General features: G+C 40.4%; 2 protein-coding genes and 1 pseudogene across 9 annotated transcripts in view; 1 reads left to right on the top strand and 2 right to left on the bottom strand.

Annotated features, from left to right (window-relative positions):
• Positions 1-656: 656 nt before the first annotated feature.
• On the bottom strand, positions 657-1,682 carry LOC101270780 (olfactory receptor 2K2). Its single transcript, XM_012532781.1, is given in 3 exon segments — positions 657-1,170; positions 1,172-1,347; positions 1,350-1,682. Coding segments are annotated over 3 exon segments (1,017 nt in total). The 5' UTR covers positions 1,677-1,682.
• Positions 1,683-6,846: 5,164 nt separating this feature from the next.
• LOC101270524 (tricarboxylate transport protein, mitochondrial-like) lies at positions 6,847-8,248 on the top strand (annotated as a pseudogene).
• Positions 8,249-15,427: 7,179 nt separating this feature from the next.
• ECPAS (Ecm29 proteasome adaptor and scaffold) overlaps positions 15,428-25,580 on the bottom strand; it is a 101,594-nt gene continuing 91,441 nt past the window's right edge. For all 8 annotated transcript variants that reach the window (XM_033427463.2, XM_033427460.2, XM_033427465.2 and 5 more), the window contains 5 exons: positions 24,656-24,794; positions 22,630-22,735; positions 22,254-22,342; positions 19,985-20,056; positions 15,428-18,569 (listed from right to left, as the gene is read on the bottom strand). In XM_033427463.2, coding sequence (XP_033283354.1) covers positions 18,430-18,569; positions 19,985-20,056; positions 22,254-22,342; positions 22,630-22,735; positions 24,656-24,794 — 546 coding nt within the window. In that variant the 3' untranslated portion in view covers positions 15,428-18,429. The remainder of the gene's footprint in view (positions 18,570-19,984; positions 20,057-22,253; positions 22,343-22,629; positions 22,736-24,655; positions 24,795-25,580) is intronic.

The raw sequence follows: 25,580 nt of genomic DNA on the forward strand, positions 1-25,580 counted from the left end.
CATCCAATGAAGAAAAAAAGACAAACACACATTAAAAAAAGACCTAATTAGTGTATGGGTGGTATACTGGCATAGAAATGCATACAATTTGTGCAAGTATCTAGGTGCTTAGAAAAGCAAGGTTGACAGCTGAGCAAATCAAGTAGGCATTGCTGCCTTATTCAGGGAGTCAAGAGTTTTAATGAGGAGTTTTGAATGAGGAAGGGTAATTAGGGAGCCACTCAGTGTGTAGAACAAGCTCTGGCAAAGAAGTCCAAAGGATAAGGGTTGCAGTTCTGGTCCTACAGCTGTGATGTTGAGCAAGTCTTTTAATTTTTCATTGATTCTGTTTCACTGATTCTGTTTTCTCGCTTAAGTAACCAAGGCCAATGTCTATTGTTTCTTTGTTTCTTTATGCTCTCACCTCATTCTGGAAAGGATTTAAGGCAGAAATGATAGACAAGTTTCTTCTGCACCAACATTCACTGACTCTAAATTCATACAAGTTTCCTTCTGGAGCAAATGTGTGATGACCCTATAGCCCCAAACTTCTCACAAGCATAAGACGGAAAAGACAGAAATTACTACTAAATGCAAATTGGAGCCTATTATCGCCCACACAATCACTCTGTATACACCTATCTCACAGCTGTAAGATGAAAGAACTCAAGTTCAAGTCAGTGTTCTAAGGGTGAGTGTATTGTCTTGAATCTCTCTGGTGAGTTCTGCCAGGAGCATACCCCTGGTGAAACCGCAGGCCCCCAGTCAGAGATTTTCCTGTATTTGCTGCAAGTATATTTGGCCCAGCACTTTTTCACAGCATATAAACTGTAAGTTATGGGGTTCAGCGTAGGGGTAAGAACTCCATAAAGCAACGAGATGATTTTATCTATTTCTTGTGAGCCTGACGAAGAAGGCTTTAGGTACATGGAGAGTGAAGCCCCATAATACAAGAACACCACAGTTGAGTGAGCACCCCAGGTAGAAAGAGCTTTGTTTCTTCCCTCTGCTGAGCTGATTCTCAGAATAGTGGAAAGGATGACGACATAAGAGATGCAAATTAAGAGCATTGGAACGGGCAGAAGGAGCACGCTGACCACCAGCATGATCGTGTCCATGACCAATGACCTTGTGCAAGCTAGCTTCAGCACTGCCAGAATTTCACACTTGAAGTGATGGATGAAATTCCCAGAGGGGTATCTGCAGGGCGAAGCTGGTTTCCAGCAGGGCTATCAGAGAGCCCATCACCCAGGAGACAGTGGCCATCTGCACACAGACCTGCCTGTTCATGATGATGGGGTATCTCAGCGGCTTGCAAATGGCCACGTAATGGTCATACGCCATCACAGCCAGGAACAGGCATTGCTCCTGGAGCCCAGAGCAAGGGACAGATACATCTGTACAGCACACCCAGAAAAGATGATGGTTTTCTGGGATGACAGCAAGTTCACCAGCAAAGTGGGAGCAGAAGCAGATGTGTAACAAATATCCATGAAAGAGAGATTTCCAAGGAACAAGTACATGGGAGTTTGAAGGCATGAATCTAGGACAGTGATTAAAATAAGAGTGCTGTTGCCCAAGAGGGTTATCAGACACATTACAAGGCTGAAGACGAAGAGAACAATCTCTAACTTTGGGTATCTAGAAAAACCTTCCAGGAAAAAAAAACTCCAACTGGTGAGATTTTCGCCTTGCATTTGCTTCCTTTTACCTGTAGTTATTCTAATATTATTCTATTCATTTCATCTGAGGACACAAAGAGAGGGATAAAGTATAATGTTCACTGAGTTAAGAAAACACTTTCGAACTTATTTTCGCTATTATAAGCACAATTTTACCATAAGAAATCACAGGACAATGTATCTATCAATCTAAGAGGAGGGGAAACAGGTTTGGCCTGTGTCCCTCAGCGGTGGGTCAGCGACTTACAGACAAACCAACTAGAGCTCAGCCAGTTTGGTGTTGGGTCTGAAAAGCAGAATCACTAGATTAGAAGTCTCTTCAGTTTTCTTTGCCCTTCTTTCAAAACAAAATTTAGAAAAGAGTGAATTTGAAAACAAGAATAAACAAATTTAATATTTGAATCTCAGCTCGTAATCCTTTGCTTGGCACACAGCAGGTTTTCAGTAAAGATCTGAAAGTACTAAGTAATGAAAAATATGAAATAACATTGAATAAGCTATTGAGCACTAATTAGAAAAAGTCAAATAAATGAGGAAAAGAAAGCACATTCGTAAAAATAAAAACCAGTAATGATCTTCAGTGGAAGAAGAGGAGGAATGTTGAAAGGAAGAAATAAATGAGTTTTATACTAACACCTATGAAGTTCTGAGTCTAAATGAACTCTGTCCTTTCCAGCTAACAGCTTAGAGGTCCACACACTTGTTTCAAAAATGATGACATTGTTTGAAGCATTGTAGATACCCATTCTGATTCTATGTAAGAGCCAGTTTACAAGTCATGTCAAATAACCCACCTCATTTAAACACTATTACATCCCCTGTACAGTTTCATTCATTATTGGGACCCATACCTTTGTGAGTATGTAAATAGTTCTAAAAATTATACCCAGGCAATACTCTTATTATACATTAAAACTCATGAAGATCCAGAAAACGCAGAAATTAAACTCCCTTTAAAAATTATCTTAGGGCTTCCCTGGTGGTGCAGTGGTTGAGAGTCCGCCTGCCGATGTAGGGGACACGGGTTCGTGCCCCGGTCCGGGAAGATCCCACATGCCGCGGAGCGGCTGGGCCCGTGAGCCATGGCTGCTGAGCCTGCGCGTCTGGAGCCTGTGCTCCGCAACGGGAGAGGCCACAGCAGTGAGAGGCCCGCGTACCGCAAAAAAAAAAAAAAAAAGTCACCTACTATTATTGTGTTACTGTCTTGCTAGTTGTTTGGCATAGGGTGTCCAGCACTGGAGCTTGCTGGTCATTGAGTGGAGCTGGGTCTTAGCGATGAGATGGAGATATCTGGGAGAGCTCTCACTGATTGGTATTACGTGGGGCCGGGAGGTCTCTGGTGGTCCAATGTCCTGAACTCAGCTCTCCCACCTCAGAGGCTCAAGCCTGACAGCCAGCCGGAGCACCAAGATCCTGTCAGCCACACAGCTTTTGGGAAGTCTGAGGTCTTCTGACAGTGTTCACTAGGTGCTCTGTAGGAGTTGTTCTACATGTAAATGCATTTTTGATATATTTGTGGGGAGGAAGGTGATCTCCACGTCTCACTCCTCCGCCATCCTGAAGGTCCTCTCTCTTCACACCTCTTGTTGCTAGAGGATCCACACTTCTTCTGGAAAGGACATAAATCTGGCAGTCTGACTTCAAGCCTAGCCCATCACCTTTTTTCCCTTTGTGCTTAGTCTGTTTCACTTGCTCATAGCGGGCCCCGTGCAGAAGCCTTGCCCCCTGCCCTTCAGACCAGAGTTCCTCGTGAAACGGCTGAGCCGACACCTTAGCTTGGGACGTGCGCTGAAGCTCTTCACAGGACACTCCCACAATTTTTTTAGAATGAAAAATCAGCCCCGTTGCCTGCACCTTGATATTTTCCACTGTTTAGAAATAGTAGCCAAGAAAAATTCAATTCCCTGTCACAAATTCCAATTAAAATATTGTTTATGATATATTTCATAAAGTTAGCTATGTGCAAGAAAGAATGAATGCATCCATGTTAAAAATGTTAAACATATTACGTGAAAGTCAACAATGCAATTCATTTTTTTCAAAAATATTGACTGTTGGGCTTCCCTGGTGGCGCAGTGGTTGGGAGTCCGCCTGCCGATGCAGGGTACACGGGTTTGTGCCCCGGTCCGGGAGGATCCCACATACCGCGGAGCGGCTGGGCCCGTGAGCCATGGCCGCTGAGCCTGCGCGTCTGGAGCCTGTGCTCCGCAACGGGAGAGGCCACAGCAGTGAGAGGCCTGCGTACCGCAAAAAAAAAAAAAAAAAAGTATTGACTGTTATCTCAGTAACTAAAAATACCAAAGTATAACAACTGAAATACTATGTAAATTTAAATCATCTGTTGTTTGGGGGAAACACCTGTTCTCCCTGAACAATTAATAGTTCAGCAGCTATAATACGCACAGGTTTGAAACTTCAGCTCCTTCAGGGATAATGTCCCAAAGATCCAATTATATCAAACTTTTAAAAATTGAGACAGAGTGAACCACAGTTCCCCCAAAATAATTTCAAAGAACTCATAAAAACAGAGTCTTCTACTCCTCCCTGTCCAAGCTAGCTATATCAAGATTTTTTCTTGAAAGATTACAGTGTAGAATACTTAACAGTATATAGAGAAAAGGTATCCTTAGAATTCTAAGACATGTATTTTTTTCATTTGTGAAACCGCTCTCTAGTTTTCAGAGATTAAAGGAAGAAAGTTTACTCGTTAAGTCACTTGTCCCAACAAGTGATCAGAACTTTTATTCAATTACACATATTGAGAGGGCGTTTAAGCAACGGAACACCTCCACCCACACCTTGGTTTCTAAATGAATGCAATTCTCAACTAATAGGAAACATATCGTAGCTCCTTAGAGAAATGGCTGATGCCAAGGCTAGAGCAGGAACAGGACAAGATTAGCTGGGAGTACCTTATTGCACTAGAAAATAAGGAAGTATGCAAAGAACAACTGGGATATTTCAAAAGGCGATAGGAGCCCACTTGATGAAGCTCCCATTGGTCAGGTCTGGGACAGATAATTTCGAGCATCAAAATAATTAATGGTAAAAATGGATTATAGTCCATAGACTGAAATAAGAATGCATGAATTCTTTTAGAAGGAAGGAAGGGAGGGAGGAAGAGAGGGAGGGGAGGGGAGGGGAAAGGAGGGGTCTGCCTTACAGTAGGATGCCAAAATATAAACATAGAAGAATGATATAGTCAGAAAATCATCAATCAAGGTTCAAGTTGTTATAGTAATAGATTATCATAGGTAAAATATTACAGTAGGTAGATGTAAATATCATAGTTGCATAGGTAAAAGCTGGATGAGACAGGATATTTACATAATGTCAAAGTATCTCACCACAAACTACTTATTAATTTCAAAAACAAGATGATAATATCTTTACAGCAGAGAGCCACCTTAACATCACCAATAATGGGACATACTGACTCCACATGCCTCCACTGAGGACACAGTATCACTTCTGTGGGATTCCTCTCAAAAACACATAACCTGAACCTAATCATGAGGGAAAACCAGACAAAATTAAATTGAGGGATACTCTGCAAAATAACCAGCCTATACTTTTCAAAAATGTCAAGGTCGAGAAACAGAAAAACAAAAGGGCTAAGGAAATATTCCAGGAGACTGAAGAGACATGACAGCTAAAGGCAACGCATGACCCAGCATTGAATATTAGAACAGGAAAAACTCAGCTCTAAAGGACGTTATTAGGACAATGGACAAAATTGGTATATGGGCTGTAAATTAGATAACAGTATGGTATCAGAGTTAAATTTCTTTTTTCTTTTTATTTTTTTTGAGTTAAAATTTTTTTTAAGATTTATTTATTTATTTAATTTATTTTTGGCTATGTTGGGTCTTAGTTGTGGCATGCAGGATCTTCACTGAGGCATGCAGGATCTTTTGTTGTGGCGTGCGGCCTTCTCTCTAGTTGTGGCATGCGGGTTTTCTCTCTCCAGCTGTGGCGTGTGGGCTCCAGAGCGTATGGGCTCTGTAGTTTGTGGAACGTGGGCTCTCTCCTTGAGGCACACGAGCTCAGTAGTTGTGGCACGTGTGCTTAGCTGCCCCGCGGCATGTGCGATCTTAGTTCCCTGACCAGGGATTGAACCCGCATCCTCTGCATTGTAAGGCGGATTGTTTACCACTGGACCACCAGGGAAGTCCCTAAGTTAAATTTCTTGATCTTCATAACTGCACTGTGGTTATGTAAGAGAATGTTCTTGTTGTTAAATACTGAAGTATTTGTTATTAAAGGGGCGACTTATCCTCCAACTAATCCTTAAATAGTTCATTAAAAAATATGTTTTCTAACTAAAAATAGAGTTGCCATATGATTCAGCAATCCCATTCCTGGGCATATAGCCCAACAAAACTGTAATTCAGAAAGATACATGTACCCCTATATTCATAGCAGCGCAATTCACAATAGCCAATTCATGTAAACAACCTAAATGTCCACTGACAGATGAATGGATAAAGAAGATGTGGTACATATATACCATGCAATACTACTCAGCCATAAAAAAGAAGGAAATAATACCATTTTCAGCAACATGGATGGGCCTAGAAATTATCATACTAAGTGAAGTAAGTCACAAAGAGAAAGACAAATACCATATATCACTTACATGTGGAATCTAAAATATGACACAAATGAACTTATCTATGAAACAGAAACACACTCACAGACATAGAGAACGAACTTGTGGTTGCCAAGGGGAAGGAGGGTGGGGGAGGGATGGATTGGGAGTTTCAGATCAGCAGATGCAAACTATTATTATATAAACTGGATAAACAACAAGGTCCTACTGTAGAGCACAGGGAACTATATTCAATATCCTGCAATAAACCAAAATGGAAATAAATACGAAAAAGAATATATATATATATATATATATATATCTGAATCACTTTCCTGTACAGCAGAAATTAACACAACATTGTAAGTCAACTATACTTCAATAAAATAAAAAAATTTTTAATATTTTTTTTACTAACGTATTTTTCTTACAGAAATATTAAACTTTTTTAGTCACTGAATTATCAATGGCTGCAAGAATCTCCACAATATTTCTATATTTGGGGCACCTAAATGCCTAATCATAAATGTTTTTACAAGTTCACTCCGGAGGGCCTTGACCTGTGTGTCACCCCGCCGTGCCTCGCCAGGAAAACGGAGGTGGAGCGTGGGGACCGGCTAGGCCTCCCAGCGGCTCAGACTTAGCAAAGTCCGCAGAGGCGGGGCGGCGGGGTTCTCAGGAGCGGGTTCCTGGTCCCCACAGGCTCCCTAGCGGCCGGATCGCAGTTTGCATCACCTTCCCCACCGGGTACATGATGATACAGGTGCAGCCCTACGCGCGTTCGCACAGCCGGGTCCCTGGGCACTGGGACTGAGTATGGCAGGTCGGCCGTCCTGGTGCACCGGGCTGCACCGAGGCCTCCTCCCCACTCTACGGCTCCAGCCCCAAAGCAGCCATCACGTCCAGATGGTCGCATCCCTCAGCACCCACGCGCAGGATGCCCAGGGGCCGCTGGACAGCACGTGTGCTGCTGTGTGGCCTGGGTGCCCGCAAGGCCGAGGCCGTGGTGGTTGTGCGCCCAGGGAGACCATCCAGGTGAAGTTCATACACGACCAGATCTCCCCTAAACCCACAGTACAGAGGATTCCTCCACGGGGTCAGGGAGATTGTTCGGGAACAAGGGCTGAAGAGGACTTACCAGGGCCGCCAGCCGGCAGATCCCAGCGGGCCGTCCGCTTCTTCGTCAGAAGCTCCCTGCACAACTGCTACCCAGGGCCCAACTCTGGCGAGCCCGGGAAACTGCTGATCACGGGGTTTTCAAGCTATCGCGAGCGCAGCCAGCGTCTTTGGGAACACGCCTCTGGACTAGGTCAAGAGCGGATGCAGGGCCGGGAGGCGGAGCAACACCGAACACGGACGGCTGCTCGCAGGTCCTGAGGTATGAGGAGCTCAAAGCGTTCTACAGTGGCATCGTCCCCCTACAGGGCCGAACCTGCCTGGACGTGGCCCTCGTGTTCATCATCTACGATGAGGTAGTGAAGCTGCTCAACAAAGGGTGGAAGACGGACTGAGCCCTGAGGGTCTGGGTGGGAAGACTAAGGATCTATATAAAAATAGTGATAGGGACTTCCCTGGTGGCGCAGTGGTTGAGAGTCCACCTGCCGATGCAGGGGACACGGGTTCCTGCCCCAGTCTGGGAAGATCCCACATGCCGCGGAGCGGCTAGGCCCGTGAGCCATGGCCGCTGAGCCTGTGCGTCCGGAGCCTGTGCTCCGCAGCGGGAGAGGTCACAACAGTGAGAGGCCCGCGTACCGCAAAAAAAAAAAAAAAAAAAAAAAGTGATAGCTCAAATTGAATTATAGGGTGTTGGCTGGTCTTAGCTATTCTCTATTATTATTCTTGGATAATTGAGCTTTGGCTAATGGGGGAACAGGAGTAGCTGCCAGAATGGGGAGCTTCTTGGTGCAGTGTATTCAAGGAAATCTCTGTCCAGTCATTAGCTGACCATTCAGCTAACTGAGTAGAGACTTCATTGGTCAGGTCCAATAAAGAATTGAGACTTGGGGCTTCCCTGGTGGCGCAGTGGTTGAGAGTCCGCCTGCCGATGCAGGGGACACGGGTTCATGCCCCGGTCCGGGAAGATCCCACATGCCGCGGAGCGGCTGCGCCCGTGAGCCACGGCCGCTGAGCCTGCACGTCTGGAGCCTGTGCTCCGTAACAGGAGAGGCCACAACAATGAGAGGCCTGCGTACCGCAAAAAAAAAAAAAAAAAAAAAGAATTGAGACTTTACAGAATTAGTTCAGGAAATCACTAAAATAGAACACACCAACAGCAACAAGTTCTGGAATGGGAAGGGAATCTGATTTCCAGATTTGCCACAAATATTATTTTTAATGTCCAGTTTTCAACAACAAAATATGATGAATGCAAAGAAACAGGAAAATATGGCCCATATTTAGTAATGATAGAAAGGGCAACCCATCAAGAAGACACACAATTATAAATATATATATGGGGACTTCCCTGGTGGCAGTGGTTAAGAATCCACCTGCCAATGCAGGGGACACGGGTTCGAGCCCTGGTCCAGGAAGATCCCACTTGCCGCGGAGCAACTAAGCCCGTGCACCACAAGTACTGAGCCTGCGCTCTAGAGCCCACGAGCCACAAGAGAAGCCACGGCAATGAGAAGCCCATGCACCGCAACGAAGAGTAGCCCCCGCTGGCCGCAAGTAGAGAAAGCCTGCACACAGCAACGAAGACCCAATGCAGCCAAAAACAAATAAGTAAATAAATTTTAAAAAATAATAAAATAAATAAAATAAATTTTTTTAAAGCCTAAATAAAATAAATATATATATGCACCTGAAAAGAAGAGCCCCAAAACACTCAAAACAGAAACTGACAGAATAAGAGGGAGAACTAGACAATTCAACAGTAATAGTTGAAGACTTTAATACTGAACTCTCAATAATTGGTTAAAAAAAAAAAACTAAATAGCATACCAACAAGGATATAGGAGGCTGGCACAACACTATAAACCAACCAGATTTCACACGATCTATAGAACACCCACCCAACAAAATATACAAATACACATACACATTTTTCTCGAGGACACACAGAACATTACCTGCTGATTTTATGCCATCAGATTATGCATTGTGGTATGTTTGGCTTCCTTCCCTCCACAGTATGCTTGCAAGATCCACGTTGACGTGGCTGCAGTTTGTCCAGTTTTTATTACTATATGATAGTCCATTTTATGATCATAACATACTTTATCCACTGTTCTGTTGTTAGACATTTTAATTGGCTCGCTCCACCTTTTGGCTACTTCAACTAATGTTGTTACAAACCTGCACGTGTACCTTTTGGTTCATGTCTGTGCATGAGTTTATACTTAGGAGTGAAAGCAATAAGTGATAGAACACGCTTAAGTCACCTTTAGTAGATTTTTTTTTAATATTTACTCTAGCTTTTATATATTTATTTATTTATTTATTTATTTATTTATGGCTGCATTGGGTCTTCGTTGCTGTGCACGGGCTTTAATTGCAGCGAGTAGGGGCTACTCTTCGTTGCAGTGCGCAGGCCTCTCATTAAGGTGGCTTCTCTTGTTGCAGAGCACAGGCTCTAGGTGCACGGGCTTCAGTAGTTGTGGCACGCAGGCTCAGTAGATGTGGCTCACGGGCTCTAGAGCACAGGCTCAGTAGTTGTGGCGCACGGGCTTAGTTGCTCCGCAGCATGTGGGATCTTCCTGCACCAGGGCTCAAACCCATGTCCCCTGCATTGGCAGGCGGATTCTTAACCACTGCACCACCAGGGAAGCCTACCTTTAGTAGATTTTAAGTGATTTCCCAACATGGTATGAAAATTTACTATCAGAAGTATCATCAGTTCCCTGTCGCTACATAACAAAGTAACCAAAACTTATTGCCGTAAAACAATAGCCATTTTCTCATATCCCACGGAGTCTGGGTCAGGAATTCAGACTATTTAAGGGTAATATTTGTGAGAGACTGTGTAGTGTGAACTTGGTAAGGATTTTGGATTTTGAGACTTTTTTTCCTTTAGGCAGGAGTTTATTCAAGCTGCGGTCAGAACTGGTGAGCTGATCTCAGACTAAAAAGCCTCGGTAAAATCAATTAAAAGATAGGATACATTCTGTGAGTAAATATTCTTTAGGGATTCAAAGAGAAAGTTATTTTGTCAAGAAATTTAAAGTGTAATATTGGGAGCTACATATAAAAAAGAACACCTAAAAGCACTCAGATTGTATACATTTCATGACGGAATTATGTGAGCAGAAATGTAGAGGGCCCATGGAGGCTTCTCCCCAGATGACTCAAAAAAGATTCCAAGCACACACTGGAATTGTTGGTGAACAAGGAGGTCTCAAGAAGCCTTATTTTCTAAACACAGAACTTCTAGATTAGCACACTCTTGCATCTGAAAGTTGTTTTGATTGACAAAAGTCAGGCAGAAGCATAAACTTACAAGTTGTTAAGACTAGGCAGTAATAACATCATAAATGGTTTTTTTGTTTTTTTTGTTTTTTTTTTTTTGCGTTACGCGGGCCTCTCACTGTTGTGGCCTCTCCCGTTGCAGAGCACAGGCTCCAGACGTGCAGGCTCAGCGGCCATGGCTCACGGGCCCAGCCGCTCCGCGGCATGTGGGATCTTCCCGGACCAGGGCACGAACCTGTGTCCCCTGCATCGGCAGGTGGACTCTCAACCACTGCGCCACCAGGGAAGCCCCATAAATGGTTTTTATGCCAGATTAAGTAGGTTAAATTTAATTTTGTGGACAATGGGGAGCTGTTTTAAATAAGTGAGAGCCATAATTTGTTTTATGGCCATAATCAAGGTATAGAATATTACCAACAACTAAGAAGTTCTCTTGTGCCCATTTGCAGTCAGTCTCCCCTGAGCTCATGCCTGAAACTACTGATCTGATTTCTGTCACTATAGTTTTCCTTTTCTAGAATTTCCTATAAATACAATTATATAATATGCAGCCTTGTCACTTAGCAAAATGTTTTATATTTGTATTTGTCATTTCTTTTCATTACTGAGTAGTATTCCACTGTATAAATCTGTCACAATTGTTTATTCACTAGTTGATAGACATTTGAATTGTTTTCAATTCTGAGCTATTATGAATAATTCTGCTCTTCACTTACAAGTTTTTGTGCAAACATAGGTTTTTATTTTATTACTCCTGGGTAAATACTCTTGAGTAAAATTTCTGGGTCATAATGCAAGTATATGCTTAACTTCATATGATATACCAAACTGTTTCTTAAAGATGCTGTACGAGGGGGCTTCCCTGGTGGCACAGTGGTTAAGAATCCGCCTGTCAATGCAGGGGACACGGGTTCGAGCCCTGGTCCAGGAAGATCCCACATGCCACGGAGTAACTGAGCCCGTGAGCCACAACTACTGAGCCTGCGCTCCAGAGCCTGTGAGCCACAACTCCTGAGCCCACATGCCACAACCACTGAAGCCCACACACCTAGAGCCCGTGCTCCACAACAGGGGAGGCCACTGCAGTGAGAAACCCGTACACTGCAATGAAGAGTAGCCCCCGCTCGCCTCAACTAGAGAAAGCTCACACGCAGCAACGAGGACCCACTGCAGCCAAAAATAAATAAATTTATTTTTTTAAAAAGATGCTGTACCATTTTGAAACTGCATTAGTAATATATGACAATTCTGTTACTCTACATCTGTGCCAATGCTTGGTATTGTAGCTCTTTTTGATTTTAGCCATTTCAATGGGTATCTAGAGGTATCTTGTGCTTCATTTTGTTAGGGAACACAATTTATTAACATATTTTAACAAATAGTGTGTATGGAAAAATAATCAGTACATGTTTCGTTATCTATAACTTACAAATACTCTAAAATGACCCAGTTACAATGGATTGTCTTTTTTTAAAAACAACTTTACTAAGATATAATTCATATACCATACAATTGCCCCCATTTAAATTGTACAATTCAGTGATTTTTTTTTAGTGTATTCACAGAGTCATGCAAATATCAGCACAATCAATCCTAGAACATTTCACCATCTATTAAAAAAAAATCAATACTGAGAAAGGAGAACCCTGTGCACTGTTGGTGGGAATATAAACTGGTACAGTCACTATGGAAAACAGTATGAAGTTTCCTCAAGAAATTAAAAATAGAACTACCATATGATCCAGCAATCCCTCTCCTGGGAACATATCCAAAGAAAACTAAATGACTATCTCAAAGAGATATATGCACTTCCATGTTCATTGCAACATTATTTACAAGAGCCAAGATATGGAAGCAACCTAAGTCCCCATCAACAGATGGATAAAGAAGTTGTGATATGTATATATACGTATATGTGTGTATATGTATATATATACATATATATACACACATATATACATATAAATACAATGGAATATTACTCAGTCTTAAGAAATAATGAAATCTTGCCATCTGCAACACCATGGATGGACCTTGAGGGCATGATGCTAAGTGAAATAATTCAGACAGAACAAGACAAACACTGTATGATTTCACTTACATGTGGAATTTAAAAAACAAAGCAACTGAACAAACAGAGCAAAAACAGAGTCACAGATATAGAGAACAAAGAGGTGGTTACCAGAGGGGACGGGAGTTGGATGCATGAGAGAAACAGGTAAGGGAGATTAAGAGGTACAGACTTCCAGCTACAAAATAAATGAGTCATGGGGATAAAATGTACAGTGTGGGGAATAGTCAATAACAATATAACATCTTTGTACAGTGACAGATAGTAACTAGACTTATCCTGGTGATCATTTTGTAATGTACAGAAATACCAAATCATTATGCCGTGCACCAGGAACTAACATAGTGTTGTAGGTCAATTTTACTTCAAAGACAAACAAACTCACAGAAAAAGAGATTAGATATGTAGTTACCAGAGGTGGGGGCTGGGAGGTAGGAAAATTGAATGAAGGTACAAACTGACAGTTATGAGTTAAATAAGTACTGGGAATATAAAATACAACATATAAATATAATTAACACTGCTGTACGTTATATATGAAAATTATTAAGCAGGGTGTTAAAATCCCCTGCTATTATTGTGTTACTCTTGATTTCTCCCTTTATATCTATTAAGATTTACTTTATGTATTTAGGTGTTCCTATGTTAGGTGTTTTAGGTGTGTTATGTATTAGGTGTTCCTTTATGTATTGAGGTGCTCCTATGTTGGGTGCATATATGTTTACAATTGTTATATCTCCTCTTGGATTGATCCCTTGATCCTTATGTAATGTCCTTCTTTGTTTCTTGTCACAGTCTTTGTTTTAAAGTCAATTTTTCTGATGTAACTATTGCTACTCCAGTTTTCTTTTCGTTTCCACATGCATGGAATACCTCATTCCATTCCCTCATTTTCAATCTGTGTGCATCTTTAGATCTGGCGTCTCTTGTAGGCAACATATATATAGGTCTCGTTTTTGTATCCATTCAGCCACTCTGTGTCTTCCAATTGGAGCATTTAGTCCATTTAAAGTAATTATTGATGGGTATGTACTTTTGACATTTTGTTTGGGGGTTGTCTTTGTAGCTTTCTTGTTCCTTTCTTTTTCTTTTGCTCTCTTCCCTTGTGATTTGATGACTATCTTTAATATTATGCCTGGATTTCTTTCTCTTTTCTGTGTATCTATTACAGATTTTTGGTTTGTGGTTATTATGAGGTTTATATATAGCAATCTGTGTGTGTGTGTGTGTGTATATATATATATATATATATATATATATATATATATATATGTGTGTGTGATTAAGTTGCAGGTCCCTTAAGTTTGAATGCATTTTAACATCCTTGCATTTTTACCCGCCTCCACGTTTACATTTTTTTAACATCTTTATTGGAGTATAATTGCTTTACAATGGTGTGTTAGATTCTGCTTTATAATAAAGATGCTATGAGAAAACTATTAGAGCTAATCACGTTTACTATTTTTGACATATTTTACAGTTTTGTGTATCCCTCAACTTATTGTGGATATAGATGATTTTACGACTTTTATCTTTTAATGCTCATACTAGCTTTATATGTGGTTGATTTACTATCTTCACTGTATATTTGCCTTTACCAATAAGATTTTTCCTTTAGTGATTTTCATATTTCTAGTTGTGGGTTTTCCACTTTTTAAAAACCAATTGTTATTCTAATCAAATAATCTAGTACTAGCTTGAAGGGAAAAAGGAGGAAAAGCATAGAAGGGAGCAGCTTAGGCTTTTTAGCTGCTATGAGAGAAAAAGCAAGGTATCTCTCACCTTCAAGCATATCTTCCACAGACTAAAAATAATTTTTTTTTGATTTAATGAAGTCTTATTTTTCAAAATATACAGTTGGTGGGACCTGTTCACGCGTCTTCATCAGCTGCTGGAGCATCTCCACCCTTGGTATTTCTGGTGTAAATTACTTGAGCTCTGTGCTTTGAAACCAGTTTAGTAAGTCCTTTACTAAGGAGCTCCTGAAGGGCTGCCCTAGCCAGGGAACCACACATCTTCAGTATCTCAGGGACAACAGCTGGAGTTAGAACCTTATAGTTGGGTACTTCTTTAGAGTTTGTCTTATGTTGCTTTGTCAAACAAGACTAGGTTATTGAGCTTGTCCCGAACTTTGCCTTTGGACCACTTCTTTTTGGCCTTGCCCCCAGATTTGTTCACTGGGTCTTTGTCTTTCTTGGCTGACTTTCCGGCATCCTTCTTCTTCTTGTCGTCCTTGGGCGACACAGCGAAGCCGGGAGAGCAGCTGCTACCACTGCGCCTCGCTGAGATGTCGGACAAAAAGCCACAGCCTAAAATCTGTTTGGCTATTTACGACATAGGATGTACCTAGAGCTCTGATGTTTTATGTGCATAGCCATGTATGTTAATCTTAACCAAAAGCAGAACTGCTTGTTGTTTCTATGTGTTCATCAGGGATTACCTATATCAAAAAATCCAATCTTTCAATGATTGCTTCTCTCTGAGCATTTAACAGTAATTATTCAGGTGCCTTGCCTCTGTTTGTGTTTTGCCTTGGAACTCCCAGACACTTAAGCCAACAATTTCTGTTTGGTAGAAGTAGCTCAGAATACTGCACGCAGTAGGGCTTTTTTTGGTCTTTAAAGTATAAGCAGGCAATGCCTTGGAAGTTAACTATTTTCCCAGAGAACCAGTAAAAATTAATGCACCACTTCAAAGAACTGATCATGCAGCTTTTATTTACCACTTAATATCTTCTTGGGCATGGGAAGGAGTTTTCCTTTCAAGACTACCACATGCTTAGCTAGCTTAGTACATATTGCAGAGGATTCTATGAAGACTTTGCATATAAAATACAAAAATCTGTTACATATACATCCATTTAACAACAGTTTGTACATTACAATGAGTGCCAATGTCAAAATAACTCCCTGTACTTCACAAGCAGCATGAATATATTGTGGCAGCAGCAGATAGAAACTTCCCCCAACGGGCAGACAGTGTTCATACAGTGCAAATGCTACTAGAGCACAGACCAACAAGGTCACATCTTTTTTTCTTTTCTCTTCTCATTAGTGAATACACAAGTAAAAGATGGAAGGGTAAAGCAGTGGGGATTTGGTGGCAATCAGTTTTATTGCGCAGGTACACTGTATTACAGGCAGACACACCGGCAATTGTAAATTAGACACAAACATTAATTAAAGAAATGGCTGCTCTTTATCACCAAAAAGACAATTTGATACTTTGTTTTGATTTCCAATTGCCAAATTTCAGGTACCTCCTTTTCACATATCAATAAATTTGTGACGATATATATTCCAGGAATAAGGAATTCAGTAGACTCTCTAAATCAGTTGCCTATATGACAAGTAGCACTGAATATTCCTAGGGAAAAAAATAATAAAAATCTGTTCCACATAGCTTTGGAAAATGAAGGCCAAAGACATAAATGTTCACGGGTCCTTTTGCCATCTGTTCACTAATATCAACATTCCACAATGACAAACTCTCAGTTATTAACTCTTTTAAATAAATACGTGTGCCCATGCACACCAACACAAGCTGCATTGGGAGACCATAGTTAACGTTACTAGTTGTGCAAATGACTTGGCTGGTCAAGATGAAGGCAGTTAAGTGTAAAACTTAGAAATGTGCTTAGAAAACTAAAACAAATAAATTCAACAGCACTAAGCACTAAGGTTCAAGTATCTTAGCACCTCTCTCAGCACCATGGGAAATTCCCAATATTGAATAACAAAAAGTTTAAAAAGCATAAAATCTGATGAGGTTTTAAACTTGATACAGGCCAAGAGCACAATTCTTGCCCTTACACTTTTACCTTCCAACAATACCTGACCTACATGGCACTCTTGCCTAGGAAGAATATCCCAGGTACTGTAAATGAAAGTCAGAGACCACTTCATGGATGGGGAAATACTGATCTGGAAAACACCAAGTCCTATGAGGACGTAAGCTTTCTGAAAAACACCCAGAGTTGATTTTTTTTCCCCAAGCAAACACCACTCTCAAGTGGAAGTCCACGATAGTTTACTTAAAATTCATGATGCTACTAAAACTCACAATTATATTTAGTACCAGCTAAGAGGATGTTTTGGTAATAAACACTTAAATTTTCATTTGTAAACCCCTCTTCCAAACAGAAGCAACCCCAGAACATAGCATATGCAGCTAGGTTTAGGTACTATCTATGGCAGTGTTTTTCAAACTGAATAACAACCCATTTATGAGTCAGGAAATGAATTTAGTGGGTCTGAAAGAGCATTCAAAACGGTGGTGGGAGTTGGCGGGGAGGGATCAAAGCAGGTCACACATAGTATGTACCATTTCACAAAACATTTTATTTCAGTTAAAGATTTTATATTCATTCTTTGTTTCTCTCTCCCTCCCTCCCTCCCCTCCACCCCACACACATTGCTCTGGGTCATGATGAAAAAAAGTTAGTTTTACTATGGGTCACAGTCAAGAAAATTTTAAATACTTTGGTTAATAGAGACCACAAAAAATAATAACACGGAGTTTCCACCCTGGTGTTAATGTCAGTAAGGGGTCAGTATTGAGTGTACGCCAATTTTGTGCTTGTAATCCAAGGTGAGCTAGAGAGTTCTCCTTTTACTTGAATAAACACTTGTGTTAAATTTGTTTTTTCCCCTTACCCCACATCCTCAGGCAGGGGCCTGAGCAGCATAAGGAAAGGAAGAAACCCTACAGCTGCAGTTATTTACTTTGAATGGTATCAGGTTATTCCCAGACGGCTAATTAAAATGCTTTCCTTTCTATCCCATAGTCGTGACTGCAAGCATAAAAGTGGGTAGAAAATTTTAATTTGTCTTTACAGTTTTGAGATTATAAATGGTCTAAACCAAGCAGTCACGATTTCGTTGTTGGTTTGTGTTTTGCAAAATACGTAAGAGACAAAATGAACAATCTTGTCCTAATCTACCTTCATCTGCTTATAAAAGGAGGACGATTACATGGAGACCAAATTTTCCCTCCCTCTCAACCTGTAAGGTTGGTAGATAATCATTTTCTAAAAACCAATCATCTAAACAAATGACAAGACAATGTTCAACTTCTGAATTTCAAGAATCCAGTGGTGCTTACATAATGGGTCAGTTCAGTTCTGGTGCCAGGACTGCTGTACCATCTCATCTTGGGAGTTTCTCAGGTAGGCCAGGGTTAGCACTGATTAGCAGCAGGTTGTAAAAGAAAGTGTCCTGGGCAGGTCATCCATCACACAGGTTCCAGCCTCGGCGCAGGCCTCCGCAAGGAAGCTACGTCATCTCATAACCTGTTTCTTCAGATGTAAAGAAGGGGGTTAAACTAAGTAGTCGATACAGCCCCTTCCTGAAATAACTTTTTAAAATTTGGATGCAGTTCTAAGATTTTTATGCAGCTTCCTCTGCAACTTTGTCTCTTCCTTTATTAACACCTTTAGCTCTTTCAACAGCTATTTCTGTCAGTTTCACCTACAACCACCTCTCAAATATCCAAGGTTCCATTTAGTTTATTCAGCCCAGATACTTTTAAAACATCAAGTAAAATAAAGCTAATAAGGAACAAAATTTAAGGCATTTTTTTTTTTATTTCAGCCAAGGAATGATGCATGCTACAGATTAATCTTTACTTTCCCCCACAGAGAATACCACCATTTCAACCCCCAATGAACATGGCACTTGTTTGTTTCTTCCCCTTCTAATTTATTCCAGATTTTCAAGTGTTTTCTTCAGTAACGATGCTTTCTCCTGCAGCTCAGGTCTGCTGTCTGTCTCCATAGTTGCTAAAGACTCAATCAGGAGCACTCTGCATTCAGATGTCAAACTTTCCCACTGTTTAGATTCTGAATGGAAAGAGAAAGAGCAACAAAAGAATCCTTACAGAAGAAGCAAGCAGAGAATCCAAAACTATTCTTTCTGCTTTTCTTCCACACATCCTATCCCCAAAATAAATGCAAAGCAACCCCGTGGTAACAGTTCTGTATATAATGATCACAGGTTTAAGAGTTGTCTCCAAGCCTAATTATTGACAATAACCTGAGGGCCAATCAGGGAGTTTCATCCTCTGTCCCCAGAGCTGGTGGGACAAAGAGAATGAAGGGAGCCTGAAGCCAGCTGGGAAGCAGGAAGTATCGAGGCAGGGCACACAGTAACAAAAAAGCTACTTCAGCAATTGAGCTAACTATATCTTTGTAAGATATGCTCAGTAAAAAAAAGTCCTCAATAAATTTCATAATTGCAAAGCCAGTTTGAACAGATGACACTTTATTACTCCTTTAAGAAAAGCATCAGAGAACTACAGGCATACTCAAAATATTAGAAATTCATAAAGTACATCAGATCCTAAACCTTGTTTATGAGGTTCTGATACTTCCTGGTGATGTGGTTTCACGCAAGTCATCTCACTGTTTAGCTTCATTTTCCTCATCTAGAATATATTCATACATATTTGGCAAACTGTGAGAATTCAGAGATATATCTAAGTGTCTAGCCCTTCTACTTCAACAAGGAAAAAAGGGATTATGACACATGTAGTGTCGCTGAGTCTAAACGGCCTGTTTTATGGAGCCCTGAGAGGTGCTTTAATTGCTAAGCAAAGATAGAGACAGAAGGAGAAACAGCAGATACACAATGCTCTAGAGAAAAGTGTTCCACATTCCCCATTCTTCATCCACGTGGTTAAAATAATAAAAAGAGGGAAATGAAAAAAGAAAAGAGGCCTCCTTTTGAAATCAGTAACAGATACACCACTGGAGAAAATGCTAACAGTCTTCTTTTACCAGTGATAGAACAGACCATTAGACGAAATCTGCTTCTTTGTAAGATGGTTTAGAAAAAGGAAAACAGAAAAAAAAAAACAGGATTACGAAAACTGCTATCAAATTTGATAACTCAGGTAGATAACTGTTAAATGTTCTCCTAACTCCACTCTTCAGTGTGTCATTCTGTTTATTTACACGTGTATAGTGAGCTCTGTTCTGCCACTGTCAGCCTCTTGCTGTAATTAACCAAGATTAACTCAAGATTCACGATGGAAACCAAAACTTCATTGAGATAACCACAGCTTCATAATGCATTAAAAGTATATAAAATAAAAGAGTACCAAATTTAACACTTCATAAAATTGGAAGGTTTTAGCTATGTATATTCCACTTCCATGTACAAATATATTAATTTACATTTTGGAGTATATGCTAAAACCTATGCCATAAAGTCTCCTGGCTTTCCTGTCCTCCAGTGAGAAGTATCAAGAACTCACCTTCAAGTTTTTTAAGCAGCAATTCTATCACAGATAAAGCTTCTGTTCTCACAGATGAGTAGGTCTTATTTTCTAGGAAGAAAATCATATAGTTCACATTATTTGTTTTATATGCCTTACAAACAGAACATCTAAGATTAAGTTAGTGTTACCGAAAGAAAGATGTTCGGAAATTATAAATTCAGGGAAAGATACATGTGCTCCTAAGTAAGCTTCCCTTAGCCAATTTATCATCAAATACTTGAAATGTGCTATATGTCCACATTCCTTACTTTAAAAAAAAAAAAGCTGTCAGCCAAATATACCAATCTCCGTAACAAATGGCAATATTTAAAGGACCCATTTTAGAAGTTGCCTAAGAAAGGTCTTTAGGTTTGCAAGACCTCTTCATTTTACCCAAGAACATTACATCACCCAGGGGTAAGGCCAACTCAGGACACCCGGCTGCGACCCGACCCCGTAAAGACTAGTTTCTCAGCTGCCAGTTATTTATCCAAAGGCATGTGGCTACCTCCAAGAATCACAACTGAAATACGCTTCCTTGGTGTCTACTCTAGACACTGCATCTTGTTCACAGTGAAACTGTTTACTGAAAAAACTAACACTCAACCAGACCCAAGACAAAGGAAGCAAAAGATGAGCTTATAACAGGCTGTCATGCTACGAAGTACGCAAATGCTTGAAAGAATGGTGGCGAGACAGCAACAGGACACAGGAGACAGCTCGAAGAGGCTTCCACTGGCCAAATCTGGGATAATTTGAGCAACAAATTAATTAAGGAAAATAATTATAAACAAAGGGGAAAATAAAGGAATCCATGAATCAATATGGATAATAGATAAATAAAGAGTTCAAGAGAGGGAGGGACCTTGCTTATGAGAGGATGCCAACTGTCACAAATGGTAAATGTGGAAGAAGTGCTAGAGTTGGACAATCATCTTAGTAAAAGCTGGTTCAGGAAAAACCCATCAATGCATGCTAAGTCTAGAAGAGACACTTTGAAGAGGAGCCGTATATGTGCATGGGCTTAAAGTGTCTTCTCCCAGACTGCTTAGTAGACCCAGTTCTGATGAGGAGCAGGTTATCTGAATGGTCTTAAAGTGTGTTTCCACAGGCTGCTTAACAGACAGAAGGGGGAAAAATAGTAACCATACAGCAGAGGAAATTGAGTAGTACCTTGACCAGGTAATCAAAATTAACACTGCCAACGAGGGCAGGTGGACACTGTGTGCCTCTTGATGTGACAGGACATAACATCACTTATAGAGCAGCCCTACTGGGAATTCATAACCTGGATCTCATCACAAGGAAACATCAGACAAACACCAAATGAGAAACATTCTAGTTTTAAATGTGGGGAGGGGGAGGCTTTTCTTCAAAATTGTCAATGTCACATAAGACAAAGAAAGGCTGAGGAAGTGTTCCAGATTAAAGGAGACTACAACGATACGACAACTAAATTCACTAAATGATTCCGGACTGGATTCCTTAATGGAGGAGAGGAAAAAATTATATAAAGAGTATTACTGGGGCTTCCCTGGTGGCACAGTGGTTGAGAGTCCACCTGCCGATGGAGGGGACACGGGTTCGTGCCCCGGTCCGGGAAGATCCCACATGCCGCAGAGCGGCTGGGCCCGTGAGCCATGGCCGCTGAGCCTGCGCGTCCGGAGCCTGTGCTCCGCAACGGGAGAGGCCACAATAGTGAGAGGCCCGCGTACCGCGAAAAAAAAAAAAAAAAAGAATATTACTGAGTCAACTGAAAACCTAGAATATGAATGGTTAAAAAATATTGCATCAATGTTATACTATCTAAAGTTGGTATGTAAAAGAAGGCACACTGAAGAATTTAGGAGGAAAGGGGCAAGATGTAAGCAATATACTTTCAAACGGTTGAGGAAAAAGTACGTATACAGAAGTGCAAGTAATAAAGTAAGTGGTGCAAAATGTTAACAGGTGACTTTGGCTAAAGGACATACAAGTATTACATGCATTATTATTGTAACTTTTCTGTAAGTTTGAAATTATTTCCAAGTACAGGTTTTTAAAAAATACTGGTCACAAAGGTTTTTCTAATCTAGGTGTTGAAATCCTAAATTACAGTTCCAGATTAATACATTCCAGTTTGGGGGCACATATTGAGTATATTAAATAGGAGAGTTCAGTAGTTGTTCCATAAATTTAGTTCCTAGCACAAGGCAGGGAATGTTTGAAGCTTAACTCCTTGAGCTTTAGAACGAACACTCCTTATCTATGTCAATTTACCACTCACCTAAAGAATAGGTGATTGATTTACAAGTTTCAAGGAGAATTTCAGCCAGAGCCTCAGGATCTGCATGTTCTTCTTCTAAAAGCATTAATCTGTACAAATCAGAAAGCAAGATACAAATACTAGTTATTAAGAAACATTCCAAAACCTTTCTGGCACAAACAATTTCTATCTGTATATATTGCTTTGTGATGTCACTTTAGCTTTTAGTTTTAAAATTTAAAAGAATTCCACTGCAGCAGAAACTAACACAGCATTGTAAAGCAATTATACTCCAATAAAGATGTTAAAAAAAAAGAGAAAAATTCCACTGATTATACATAAAATGCTAAGGGGTAGGGGAAGGTTAAATAAATGACTGAACTATGAAGCAAATTACCCCTGAAAAAAGGCATTCATTGACTGTAGGACTCCCAGCTGCACTTTCCATGTGCTGAGTTTTAGCTGGTCACACATCAGTTTGCAAAGCTCTTGACGATAACAACCTGGAAAAAAGGAATGGGGCAGAGCAGGTCAGAGCATGTGAAGAAGCAAGAGACAGAGCAAGTGAGGGGAAGACAGAGAGACACAGGGACAGAGAGGGATAGACGGAGAGAGAGAGGGAAGGGGAGAGGAAAAATTAAAACAACAAATGCCTTTAATTAAAGCCATGACATTTCGGAAACACTTCAGCATGACTTTATGCCCAATTCCCACAAACTTCCCTGATCAGAAACACCCCCCCCCAAAATCCTATATATCTGTTCATAAGTGTTCTTTGTCAAGGCAACAGCCTTTTCTAAGGAACTGACACAGAGTCTAAACCACACTGCCTTTTCCCCATAAAACACCCTGAATGACAGCCAAAGAGAGCAGAACTCTGGAGGCTCACAAGCTTCTGCATGCTGTAGGCTTAGCAAGAGTCAACGGTGCTTTATCCAAACCTGTTATGCCAACTGCACTTGTTATTAGAATTATATAATTAATATTATGCTAAGTGATGAAACAGGAGTATAAAACTCAACAAAGTAGTTATTTTTTAAATGCTGCGGAATTTAGTACGGTTCACAAATGTAAAGATGGATGAGGGTAAAAAAATCTAGAACTCTGCACTTGAATTGCTTCCTAAGAGACTGTAATTTCTTTCTCCACTATAAAGATACAAAACGAGAAACTGATACATTATGAGTAAGATGTATACGAGAAGCCAGTGTGGAACAAATCCTCAAAGGCCCTGGCCATTCCCCCAGATGACAACCAATCCAGCAAAGGTACATTTCTGCTCCTTATACTAAAACTGCTTTGTGTATGTATCATCTTTTTATATAATTCCCTACTTTAACTTCTTCCACCTATCAAGCAAAAGTTAGTAGTCCTAATGATGTCAAATAAGTGGACTTCCACTGCAGTCCATAACATAATACCAAGAAATAAGGCCTCTTACAAATCTGTATCTTTTGGAAAACCCTCTCTATACGTAGCAAATATACTTTCTGAAGTTCACACAAAGGATGGCAAGGCTCAGAGACAACCTTTAAGTCTGATTTTAGAAACCTCCAATCACAGCCAACAATACTTTTCATAACATTCATGAATATTAAGATGTAGGATGCCCTGCAGGAACCAACACAAGGCAAACTCCTACTAACTACAACCCAATCCAACAGTAAAGGCTTACTGTTTATTTACTTAATCCTTCGGAAAGATATGTTCAATTCTGAAAAACTCTCAGAAAGTTTCAAGTTTCTCAGGGAAATACAGATTTCATTTGCTTATTGAAGGTTTGGCAACAAGGCCATTAATTCTGAGATGAAGAGACCCCACTAATAAGTTCTGTGGATTCCTCTGAATACAGCACCATAAAGAAGAGTGAAAGAATTCTTTTTGTAGTCAAACTATCTACATAAAATGTATCATGGTTGTTATGGGCTGAGCTGTGTCCCACAGACTCACATGTTGACATCCTAACCCCCAAGTACCTCAGAACGTGACTGAGTTGGGAGACAGGGTTTTAAAGAGACCATTAGGGTGGGCCCTAACCCAAGACGACAGGTGTCCTTATAAGAACGTACTGGACACAGAGACACGGACGGCCATTTACAAGCCAAGGAGACAGGGCTCAAAAGAAACCAACACTGTTGACACCTTGATCTCAGACTTCTAGTCTCCAGAATTGTGAGAAAATACAGTTCCCTGGTTGAAGTCACCCAGTCTGTTGTACTATATGTTACAGCAGCCCTAGCAAACAAACAGTCAATGAGATTATCTGCCAACGTAGGAGTAAAATTTATACTGGATGATTCTTGCCGTTAATCAGTCTGGCTCTACAAGAAACGGCAGCTATAACTCGTCACACGGAACTCCTTCGCTGTCATGAAGTAACCCCTGGCCACAGCACTTCTTCAAAGGCAGGTTCTGCTGCTTACGTTGGGTCTCCACATTTCGGGGCCAGGCTTTGCCCAGGCCCTCAAAGGCTCCCAGCAGAGATTCCAGCTGGAGCTCCTTTTCCTTCTCATTCTCATCTTCATTTTTGGTTGTCTGGACTCCAATGCATTCAGGTGAGTTCTAGGACATGTCAAAAAAAAGGAAAGCAAATTTTAATTTTTTTTCCTTCAAAGTTACAGGCATACTATTAAAACAATCAGGGTACCAGAGTAGGAGATGTTAACCAAGAATTAAATGCTACAGTCTCTACCATGAGTTTTCCTATTTGTAAAAAGATTTTGTAACAGGAGTACTACACCTCTCCAATAAATTTCGGAAATCCTCTAAAGGAATCTGTAAGCAAAGGTGGAAAAAAAAATACCATATATGTAGTATTTTGAGCACAACATAAAAAAGACTTGCATTAGAATCACAGAATTAAAGGAGGAAGAACCCGGTAATAATCTAAATCGAAATTCCTTCTTAATAAGATATGGAAACAGGCAGAGAAGTGACTTGTCCAGCAAGCTGATGATACAGACTGCCAAAGTCATACACTATCATTATGTATGTAACAGAAATTTTTTTTTGATAGTTAATTATTTTACTTTGAATTTATTTTTCTCACAAATCTTTATTGGAGTATAATTGCTTCACAGTACTGTGTTAGTTTCTGTTGTACAACAAAGTGAATCAGCCATATGAATACACATATCCCCAGATCCCCTCCCTCTTAACAGAAATTATTTAAACAGCTTTTTTACAACAGCAAATTAGCAGCAACACAAGAAACAGAATGAAAATGCTATTTAAAAATTTTCATGTTTCACAAAAAAGTAAGTAGGTAAACCATACTCTTCTTTCTTTGAACCAGTGCCCAACCTTTAAAAACGAGCACTTCATTTTCCAAATGAAACCAAAGTCTGC

The sequence above is a fragment of the Orcinus orca genome, chromosome 6 (genome assembly GCF_937001465.1).
Source record: "Orcinus orca chromosome 6, mOrcOrc1.1, whole genome shotgun sequence".
NCBI classification, from domain to species: domain Eukaryota; kingdom Metazoa; phylum Chordata; class Mammalia; order Artiodactyla; family Delphinidae; genus Orcinus; species Orcinus orca.